Genomic DNA, 11627 nt, shown 5'->3' on the forward strand with positions numbered 1-11627 from the left:
TTCCTCTGTTTATTTATTTTTCTATTTATCTATTTATCTTATACACTATTCATTAAATTGTAAGTAATTTTAACTTTAGCTAAGGTAAACTTTATTGTGTAAGTAGTGTCCCCAAATAGTTTTTCCTAAGCTAAATACTATTGACACTTGAATAAAGTCTATCATCATCATCATCATCATCACCTGGAAATAATCCTCTGAAACAAAAGAGCAAGATCAGCGACTTCCGCTGTTTATCAAGGACCCAGTCCACTTTAATTTATAATGACCGTGTTAAGCTCGTTTCTCCACTTTGCGTATCAGCAAGTAAAAATTTAATGCGTCTTCCATGTACCAGACTATGTAAGGTATTTTGTCACTCTCCGTGGAAAAAGAAAGGGCACCCTTTAACAGAATATTACCAATTCTTTTAGTCTATACAAAATGTATACAATACACTTCCAGGTTAAGGTGGCTCAAAACAGTTTCAACACTTCAAAGACACTCTTTAGAACGGATGACGCTACAACACTGTATCACGTAACAGCAATGTTATGGTACCATATGAAACACTGATTATTTCTAACAAGATGTGGTCATTGTCGTGATGTAATAAGTTACCTTGGCAACGGGAGAGCCCAGCAAAAACACCCTATATTTTGAGTTTAGTTCCTTTATATCCATTGTTTTAATGCAAATAAATCCCAAGATTAACTGTATTATGGGATTCGTGCAAGTAAAGAAATGCTGAAAGTGATCAGAAGGCCAAGATAAAACTTTTGGCAAACTGTAAAAAAATTCTGTACTTCAGAATCAGAGCCACCTTAAAAACATAGGTTACCAATGGCTAACTCGTCGATAGATGTCAATTTGATAGAAATGCAAGCCGAGGATGCTGTTTTTAATAATGGAGATGATAGATGTGGGTAGTGTATCGAAGTGAATTTAATATTGTATCTAAGTAAATGTAATGTGTATAAATTAAAGTGCAGTTAGAGTTTTTCTCATATAGTTCATCTTTTTATTATACTATAAATTCATTGTAGTATCTATCCTTTGTGCAATAACAGTAGACTCGCAGTCTTCTCTTTCACCAGATTTATCAGTTTGGCATGTGTTATACTTATCAACAAAATTGACAATGTTATCATTGGAGCTTTTTTCATACTGGGGTGCACCCTTAAAACAGAGTTATCATGCATGAATGTGAAGAGATTCTCTTTGCTGGAATTCAATTCTAGAAAAAGTTGACTATTTCCTCAAAAGGCATTGCAACACTCCTCAAAATATTATAATGAGCAAACAAAAATAGACCTCCTGGGGCAACACTTAAAATATCATCACCTTGTTCAGTCATATCAGTTTCTTGTAATAAGGTGTCCATTTCAGGGATGGTCCTTCCTCGATGTCACACCAATCATCCACATCAAGAGAAAATGAGGGGACAGAGAAGGAGGCTCCCGGTCCAGCCCTTGGGATATGTCATGTCCACGAAAGTTATTTTTAGACGAGCGGAAGTCTTCCGAGACGTCCGCATGCAGGCTAACCTCGGTCCGATGTTTGAAAGAAAATAAATATTCATCAGCCTTCCACGTGCACCATCATTTTCTCTTTTCACTAAGAACCTGAGAGCGAGGCAAGACTGCATGCGGACGTCTCAGAAGACAGACTTTCGCTAAAACAAAGACTTCCGCTCGTCTAAAAATAACTTTCGTGGACTTAACATATCCCGGCCAACGCCTTGAGCCTCCGTCTCGGTCCCCTCATTTTCTCTTGTCCACATCATCATTTGCATCATTGTTGTTTTCACTACTGGCATTTGCAGTGTGTTCTTTATTCACAAGCAGATTGTTTAAACTTTCTCCGACAGGTTGGCAGAATTTGACGAATTCTGGCCATTCCCCATTTTCAATTATTGTGTTCAAAATTTCGAGCCAATTTTGTCGAATCAGTCTATGCTTTCATTTTGGATAAATTCAATTGTTTTGATTAGATAATTGATGGGAAACAGCTCTAAAAGAACAGTTGCCTCTGCCACGAACATCAAAATAATGGTCTCATTCCGTGTTGAGCTTATCTTCATCATAATAATGATGTCCAAGGACTCATTTCACAACACCTCTTTGAGAGACCTGGGCTTCGTTCTAAATCATCGGACATCAATATCTTCTCAACAGAAGCAGATAACCACTGTGCTTTGATATTTATGCTGAGCTTACCATAATTTGAATAACTTAGTTCAAACACGCAACTGGTGATTTCTTGTGCTTTGAACTTCTCAAAAAAGGCAGACACCGGTATCACACATAGGAATGTTTGACTCAATTTTGACAGCTGTTTGGGATTTAATACGGCTCAGGTTATTTGTTTGATGATCAAAGAAATACAAACTTCGATTAAATGGATACAGCTAGTTTTCATATATCGGGAAAATCCCAGAAGATCGGAGATTTCGCAGTTTCCCGACCGTCCCAGGTTTTGCCGACCAATGAAAACGATAAATTGTAGACATGCCCGATAGTCTGAGATGGTCGGGGACGAATCAGGAAAATAGGAAGCGTTTTTAAGCCTAGTTTTCATATGTCGGGAAAATCCCAGAGGATCGGGAATTTCGCAGTTTCCCGACAGTCCCACATTTTGCCCAGATTCTCCCGACAGTAACATTCGCAGAAAGTGGAAAGTGCGCCAAAAACTGAAAACATGCAATTTAGAGGATTAGCAACGAGCTAAAGCCATCGCCGACGTCTCCGACAGTACAAATCTGAGTTTTCATATGTCGGGAATGATCGCCGACGATCGCAAAAATCTGGGACACGTCGGGAGAATAGGAAGCGTTTCTATTTTCCCGACGTGTAACAAATTTTTGCGCTCTTCGGCGATCATTCCCGACATATGAAAACTCAAATTTGTACTTTCGGGGACGTCGGCGATGATTTTGAGCTCGTTATCAATCTTCTAACTTGCATGTTTCAATTTTCTTCAATTTTCCATTTTCCGCCAAAGCCACTATCAGGAGAACCTAGAACAAGCGTCTGGAGATTTTCCGATATGTTGGCAAAATCTGGGACGGTCGCGAAACTGCGAAATCCTTGATCGTCTGGAAATTTTCCCACATATGAAAACTAGGCTTTTAACTGTTGAGAAATTAATATTGAGAGACAATTTCTTTTGTAAAATCTAGCTAACAGTCTTCCTAACAGCCTTTGGTCTTATTATACAGTCTTCCTGGTTTCTGCGACAAAACTCTCGCAAATTCGAAGAACTAAGCTTAATTCATTCTGTTGGAAACATGCAACTTGCTGGCAACGTGCCTTCTTCTTCTTCTCACCAATTAACTAGTCGCTTCGCCAACTATCAGTTCGCTGACATCTCGGGTCAGTTCACCAACGTCTCATCGACCGTAAAAGCTCCCTCACTATTATCACTTTGGCTGTGGATCAAACCCCAGAACTGTAAAGACAATGGCGGATCGATCTCTCAGCAAAAACGCCAAGTTTGCTTCATTATTCTTCGGCTCGTCCGGAAAATTTGCCGTAGGTTTCACGAAGAACCGAATTATTAACTTAAGAAACTTCTTCAGTTTAAAATTCACGAATATACTAAAACTAATTCAGGAAGGGAACGTACAATTTTAGAGCAAAAGTAGCTTAAGCTTTAGACAAAATTTTTCTTTTAAAAAGCACTCACCGCATAATTTGTCGATGAAGAGTAAAGTGATTACGATGCACAACCCGAATGAAAAGCGTTAGGTTAATATTCGCAAACTTGAACTACCGGCCATGATAGCATGGTACTGTATCAAAGCAAGTCAACCACTCCCGCTTCTCCTAACCTCACTTTTTACCATAAAAACGTCGGTATTGTAAAAAGTCGATGTGTAAACACTTCTCTACACTCCATCATAATCCAGTATACTCGCGCCATTCCTTTTCATCTTTTCCGAATATCACATGATTATTCATTTTGCTAACTGCTAACAAGATTCAACGCTCTTTCCTCACATCACGGTCCACATCACGATACTCGTCCCTGCGCATGCGTGCATCCACTCGCAAAAATCACAGAATAAAGGTGGCTCTGAATCCGCTGCACACAATTTTTTTTACACGTGGCAGAAAGCTTCATCTTGCTTTCTGATTAAAGAAAATAAAAAATGAGGGTCTCCTAGTTCGTTTTTTAGATATAAGGAGCTAAAGACAAAATATAAGGAGGGTGTTTTTATAGGGCTTAAGGACGGTGCTTACTAATTAAACATATTTTTGCCCCGGTGTGTGATTATGCAGGAAATGTAGATCTTAACAAGTGTTAATTGAAACCCAAAAATAAAATTGGGGGTAACCACGCATTTTTCAAAGATAATTCATGAGTAATATTTGTAAAAAGCTTTAAAATACAAAGCAATGTATGGCGTTCTTTCTCAAATTGAAGCTTAATTATCTCTCAAAAATGCATCGTTACCCCCAATTTTCTTTTTGGATACCAAGAGTACTTACTAAGATCTACTTTCTCCAGATAGTTTTAAACCGCGCAAAATATCCCTGTATTAGTAAGCGTCACCGATAGGAAATCCGAGTATCTCGAGATGCGTAGAACGTATGCGCAATAACAATAGTAGGCACCGTCCTTAACCGCTGCCACGGTAACATATAACGTCACAATAATGTCGTCATCTTGTTCAACAATCCGTGTTTCACTTGGTACCACAATATTGCTAATATATGATAGGGCGTTGTAGTGCCGATCCCTTTAACAAGGGCGTTAATAGGAAGCGTTGAAACTATTTTGAGCCACCTTAAAGAAATGAAGTTCATACCCCTTTTCACTTTCAACTTACGCCTTATGATAAATAACAATCACCCTTCGGATGATTGCCATATGCGCAAAGAAAAGGTTCAGCTTTTTAAGCGTTTAGTTCAATTCGTATTATCGTTAAATAAAAGAAGTCGTTCGAGACGCCTGTTTTAACGTCACGGGGAGCACTCTTTTGTGAATGACGCTGCCGTGGTGTGGTTTGCGGAACGCTTACGACCGTGAGACGATGGTGGTACGACTGTTTTACTGTTGTTATATAATATCGGAGATTCCTGCAATAGTTTAATGCTGCTGGCTGATAAGGGTGTCTTTTTGCGGTGACAGCGCCTGGAAGAGGACGGACTCAAAAATACTTCATCATCTTCTTCAAAGCTAGCGTCGGTGTAAAAAGAGCAGCAGCCTCCCTTTGTAAACTTCGTATCTTGCCGAAGGGCTTTTCTACCAAAGACGACAGATTTGTGAATTCTTCGTTTTTTCTCTGGAGGTGACGTTACAACTAGGTTTTCTTCAGCAATGGACTGATCAAATTCCTTCTGCATCTCAGTGAGCCAACCCTCGACATCCTCGGATGAACCAGAATTGTCACCGTCAGAGGAACCGGGCCGAGACAAAGTTTGCAAATCTTTGCTTTGTATGGGCTTTTTGTTAGTCCTCTCCTCGCCCGAACAGTCAGTTGTTTGCAAAGAAATTCCTTCCTTGTAATATTTGTCCACAGGAGAGCTTGAGAGACACCGCTTTCTCTTTTGTTGTCGTAAGATCCGGTTAAGCGGGCTTAAACGTTTTGTTTCAGCTGGAGAACCACAAAATGCACGAGATTTCTTTTTATCCTTTATCTGATGGGAAGAACTCGGAGAAAAACGTGGTGACATACGCAGCGACATATAATTCGGAGATGTCACTGAGGCGCCTTTGACTTTTGGCATGACATTTGCATCATCAACAGTTGGCCTTGAATTGACGTCTTGAGACTTCAAGTCCATCGGAGAGGTTAAAGGTCCCTTTATAGGAGTTAGAAGGACCACGCATTCACTAAAATGATGATTAGTGAGCGGTATTTTGGGATCTACTGAGGCCCTCCGAGGGGAATTTGAAGAGATTTGATTTAAGGACTCCGTGACCCTCGCATTTTCTGATCTACGCGCGCATGGGCTAGCATCGTCTGAAATAGTCTCCAAGTTTTCATTGGTCGCACAGGGTTCAAATTTCAAACGGTGTGGCGATTCAATCCCAAGAGGCTGGGTATTCTGCACATCACTGGAGGAAACATGAACTGGCGATTTCAAAGGAATATGGATTGGCTTTAGAAGAACAACACATTCGTTTAATTCTGTGCCAGTTTTATTCGGCGTTTTCATAGAATTTTCGGGAGATTCACGATTTGGCGTAAACTTGGACCCATTTTCTTGGCTGAGAGGAGTAGGTTCCTTTTGCTGAAGGGCAGGGCATGGAACAGACGAAAATCCGATGAATGAGAAGGAACGCTTTTGGAGAATTCTAGGAGAAGACCTGATACTTGAACTAGTCGTTGTACTCACTTTCTGATCAACCTGCGTCATCTCTTCACATTCTTTGGTTGTGTTTAACAATCCATGCAATGAAAATTTCCTCTTGTGTCTCGGAGAGAATCGCAAGGGCGAAACAGAAGACAACGACTGTCCTTGAGGAGGGCGAATTTTACTCTCGGGCTCAGAGCCTTCAGTGAGTTCTGGCTTTGAGGGAGCACCGATCCCAACATCAGTAAAAGACTTTGCTCTGGTCAGTGGACCTCGATTGGTGGAACGACCATAGAATGAATGGCTCCGTTGAAGTATGACCCCTGAGGTCTTGCGCGGACTTCTACACAGAAAACTGTCTCCTGTTGAAGAAAAGCATGCTTCTTAGGCTAGACAAAATGAAATTTATGGGGTGATCATGATTTTGGGGGCATGCAAGGGGAAATTAATTGAGCGGGTCCGAGTTTCTCGCAGGAAGAACAACGTTCAAATTTGTTACAGAACCACTTGAGTATTGGATATACTGGAATAAAGACATTATTATTATTATTTAAACACATGAGAAAGAAATGATGGTAGAACCAACTGGGATCTCGGAAAAAATCCGAGCCCCAGATGGGATTCGAACCCACGACCCTCCGTGATCTAGTCGGATGCTCTAACCACTGAGCTACTGGAGACTCTATGGCGAGCAAGGGTGAAATGTGGGTATTGACTCGAGCTGCATCACGCAGCTACAGAGTCAAATGACTGACAGCATGGCTCATAACTGCATCGCGCAGTCACCTTAAAGCATATCTGAGATGCGGCCAACCAACCACCCAAGTGAGCGAATGTGAGAATGATATAAACCCTGGGGCTCGGATTTTTTCCGAGATCCCAGTTGGTTCTACCATCATTTCTTTCTCATGTATTATTATTATTATTATTATTATTATTATTATTATTATTATTATTATTATTATTATTATTATTATTATTATTATTATTATCATTATCATTATCATTAGTATTATCATTATCATTATCATTATTAGTATTATCATTATTATTATAAGTATTATCATTATCATCATTATTATAATCCTTGCATCCTAGCAAGTGCATCGAGCTCTAAAGATGTCAGAGTGATTGGTTGTACCTGACACGTTAGAAGAAAACACGACGGAGGATAAAAGGAAAGAGACGTAAGGCAGGTAAAGAGGAAAAGAAAAGTGTAAGGCGGTCTGGAAAAAGGGATACCGTCTCCTTTGTAGTCTTCGATATTTCTTTCTCCCTGAACCGAAACTCTAGTACAGCTCATCACAGCTTCAAAAATATCGGAAACTTATTTACCATCTTGATTTTCTTTCAAAGGACTCTCTTCTAAAACAAATACCTCTGTATCAACTCGAGAACGTTTCCTAGAATACAAGCAAAATTACGTTAGCAATTTACAAGGTGACACTCTACAGATCCTAAGCTGTGATGGCGTCCAACAGACAACACTTAGGAATTATCCGGATGGAGATTTAACAGCCGCTTTCTGTGAACACAGTGGCCAAGACCATGACTCCTCATTCAATGACAAATTCTTTCTATTTTCAAACTTCCTTACAAAGGCAGCAATTTCTAACCAGATATAATGTTTGGTAATCGCGCATGTCGATCCTGCCGGGATTTAAAACTGCGCCCTATAACTAAGAAGTCCCGTGCTTCACCAAACGAGCTCTTACGTCAGTGTTGTACACCTTGCGATCTTTACGATGCTACGAAAAACTGCGACTTCACACGCCGCTGGGACGAGCAATACACCGTTTGCAAATATGACGACGATAGCTCCAAAGCGAGGCTTTTCGGTAGCAACGCCTTTTCTACGGGATGGCCGCGTCTGTTTTCAAGTACTTCGTGCCAGTCAGTACCAGGTTGGATTACAGTTTCTTTAGGCCTACATCCTGTGTTCTTTTGTCAGAGTTGAGTACTTGGAAAACAGTACCATCAAAGTAAAATAATTAATTTTCGACTTGTAACCGAAGTTACAGTTTGGAAGGAACGCCTTGAATCTTGCTTTGTCATGAACGTTCGATCTTCTTCTCAGGATCGTATACAGAACTGTTTTATTTACAGAATGCATTTTTGTTGCATTTTATACCTCAATGACAACCGAGTTTTTCTATGTTTAGAATTTGGTCCCAATGCAAGTGATTTCCTGAGGGGTAAAACATGCCTGATAACTGTTGCGTGCCACTATGCTGAAAGAGCGGATATCGAGTAGGGCCGGACGGAAGAAAGATCACTATCACAGCCTTCCAACGACAGATCCAAGAAAACTTAAGGTGTTTTTTTAATACCTGTTGTTTTTATACACTTACCGTTGCATTAATTATGTTTTGATTTGCTCAAATCTGCATAACAATGAAAATGCAAACGTTGCTTTAATAAAAACACTGACCTTCACAACACCTCTAAGATGTATTTTGGAATATTTCGACGAAATCTATCCTTGAACGGGCTTCCCTTTCGATTTCAGCATCCAATTTCTCAGTGCGAAGGCTGCAAAATTCCTTGGAAAAGCCAGCCCTTAGCAACGGTAACTACCGACAAGCCTCGCTTTGGTGTTACCGTCGCCATATTTGCAATCGGTGTATCAAACCACATATTTTTAAATAAGTCACTTATGCAAGTGATGTTAAAAATCTGTTGGTTCATACGAAGCTTCAGTTACGCTCATTCTGAACAACCACTCTCTTCTGCATTTTTTTCAAATAGGGTCGGTTGAAAAAGAAAAAAAAAGAAAAATATCCTAGCGAAAGAGAAATCCTCGAATATATGAAAGAATTTGTTTGTCTGCGTTTCTTTTAGTGCTTTGAGGCTTGTACAGTTAAATATCAAGTTTGAATGAAAGTATCGTAAGGTCGCAAGGTTAGGCAACACAGAAGAAACAGACTGCCAATCGCTATTCGCAAAAGCGATTTTAAAGTGCTCTTTTTCATTTTACTCCAGACCAAAGACGTCAAAAATGTGAATCGATTTGTTATCAACAACATTCACATTGAATTGAGTTCCTTTTGTTCCTACTGCTGTTAAACCTACAAAGACTCTCAAAGAGCTAACTTAGCTCGATGGTTGGAAGAGTTTGCAATCCAAAACATATCAGCTCTTACCGTGCGCGATCTTGTTTGCACCATAATGCATGAGACACTTGCTTGCGAGCTGGCGTCTCTTGAACAGCTGTCTTCGGCAAAATACCTGTAAAAAAAGAAAAGATTATAGGAAGTATTTCCTTTCACCCTTGGCCTTTCAAGTACTTGACAAAAAAAAAAGAAAAAAAAAAAAGAAAAAAACAGGGACACATGTAAAGCCTAAAAGTATGCTCTACAAAAATCTCACCGCGTTTCTGAAGATTAAAGTTCAAAGTGTATCAAAATGTTAGTAATGATGTTTAGTACATTGAAAATGGAATAGAATTTTTTTGGAAGTGGAAATGGAATTTTTTTACCCACGGAACACCTTAAGAGCGCTCATACGCAGGAGCTCGTTCACCATGTGTCCGTGCATTCCCGGATCGAACTGGAATTTGGCAGTGTTGGTTTTTTTTTAAGAGAGGGGAAAACCAGAGTATCCGGAGAAAAACCTCTCGGAGCAAGGAAAGAACCAACAACAAACTCAACCCACATATGACGCCGGGACCAGGAATCGAACCCGGGCCACATCGGTGGGAGGCGAGTGTCTTAACCAAAAGGGTATGCAATGTCGTATTTGGATTCAGCTCTACCCAAATACGGAGAAGAGTTTTGGGAGGAGAAAAATAAAACTGTCCACGGAAACTTCTGAACAACAAGTGCCGCAACCCATAGCATTAACAGACTTCTCAGTCCCTTGTGTGTATTTACCACAGTGAATAGGCTCTTAAGCGTTTTTTTTTTCTTACAAATTATTGTAACCATATATTCAACTTGACCCTGAACCTCGTTCAGTTGATTGTCTTCAGTGCCTATAGCTCAGTGGTAGAGTATCTGAACTAGTAATCAGAAGGTCTTGGTACGACTCCTGCAACGGAGAACTCAGATTTGTTCCTATACCTATCGTATTCCTTCGACCGAAATTGCGCCCTGTTTGAGTTTTCGACTCTTGCTCTAAAGCCTTTCTTTTCCGTGGTAATTTGACAGTTGGATTGTTTTCCTCAGTTTCGTCAGTGTCCGTAAATAAATTTCGTCTGACCAGTTTGACAGGTGCTTTTTTTCGCGTGACATCCACTACATTCTTGGTTACAGCTGCAAGAAGAACGTCAAAGTGTTAGTCTCAACTTCTCAACATTGAATAAAGGGGTTTAGTTTTTAGAGGAACTGTGGGGCTGCAACAATGGGAAAGATGATGTTTCGGGTGTTAGCCCTTGGTTTCAGTAAATTATGGAAATTGGCGAAACTGGGAGGAGACAAGGAAACCGGTTTCGCTACCATCTGTGAGACGTGGAAAAACACGGCTAGGAAGCAACGAAAGCGGGCGCTTCACACTTAACCCGTACCAATCATTCTAGCCAACACATGGTGATCAGCTGCCTTTCCCGGCACCAAGGCAACACGGGAAACCGAAAAAAAAATGCTGAGCTAAGATTCATTTTTAAATCGGCGCTTTTCTTTCAACTAATTTATTCTAATTTTCACGTTGCTAAATCCCGATCAATAGCGTAGCTCCACCTTTCACCTTTGTGTAAACCGTTAACAACCCATAATTCCCTAATTCACTCTGACGAAGAGCTAACGCTCGAAACGTCAGGTTTCGAACTTCTCTATGATGGTCGATTTCCCATATCAACTCACTTGATAAACCAATTTCAATGTTCAACTTTGAATACCCTAACCTTGATGTCTTAAACTTGAAATTTAAAGTGCCTATGCCCTCAATGACTTTTTTACGAAAGTGAGAAATGATCCTCGCACTATCTGGACAATAGAAGACCTGAAAAATACAGGTGGCTCCAACGGGATTCTAACCTATGACCTCTGCGATGCCGGTGCAACCAACTGAGCTACAACTGTATGAAGCCACACAGTTGGGAGCTGGTCAATTTCTCACTTTCGTCTATAGACCGCACTTCAAATATATACATTTTCTTCGCGACTTATTTCCTTGCGAAAATCAAATTTTAAACATAAAACCCACACCATGTATTTCATGTTAAATCATTGCCGTTTTATTTCTAACAGGGCGCACTGATTGCCATTGCTTATCCCGCGGCTGGGCTAGTGAGATGGATTCGTTTATCTGCAAGATGACATCAGAAACATTATTGCTTTGCATTTCAGTTTTGAGAAAAAGTTGGCGCTGCAAATCGAACAAAATATTTCGTTATGCATGTCAGTG

The 11627-nt window shown here is 40.2% G+C and overlaps 1 protein-coding gene across 2 annotated transcripts in view; it reads right to left on the reverse strand.

Moving 5' to 3' along the window:
• Positions 1-3798: 3798 nt before the first annotated feature.
• Positions 3799-11627, reverse strand: part of LOC138038992 (treslin-like) — a 14034-nt gene continuing 6205 nt past the window's right edge. For both annotated transcript variants that reach the window (XM_068885123.1, XM_068885122.1), the window contains exons 3-6: positions 10346-10537; positions 9428-9512; positions 7620-7687; positions 3799-6646 (exon numbers count right to left, since the gene is read on the reverse strand). In XM_068885123.1, coding sequence (XP_068741224.1) covers positions 4947-6646; positions 7620-7687; positions 9428-9512; positions 10346-10537 — 2045 coding nt within the window. In that variant the 3' untranslated portion in view covers positions 3799-4946. The remainder of the gene's footprint in view (positions 6647-7619; positions 7688-9427; positions 9513-10345; positions 10538-11627) is intronic.

This window comes from Montipora capricornis, chromosome 2 (assembly GCF_036669925.1).
Source record: "Montipora capricornis isolate CH-2021 chromosome 2, ASM3666992v2, whole genome shotgun sequence".
Taxonomy (NCBI): domain Eukaryota; kingdom Metazoa; phylum Cnidaria; class Anthozoa; order Scleractinia; family Acroporidae; genus Montipora; species Montipora capricornis.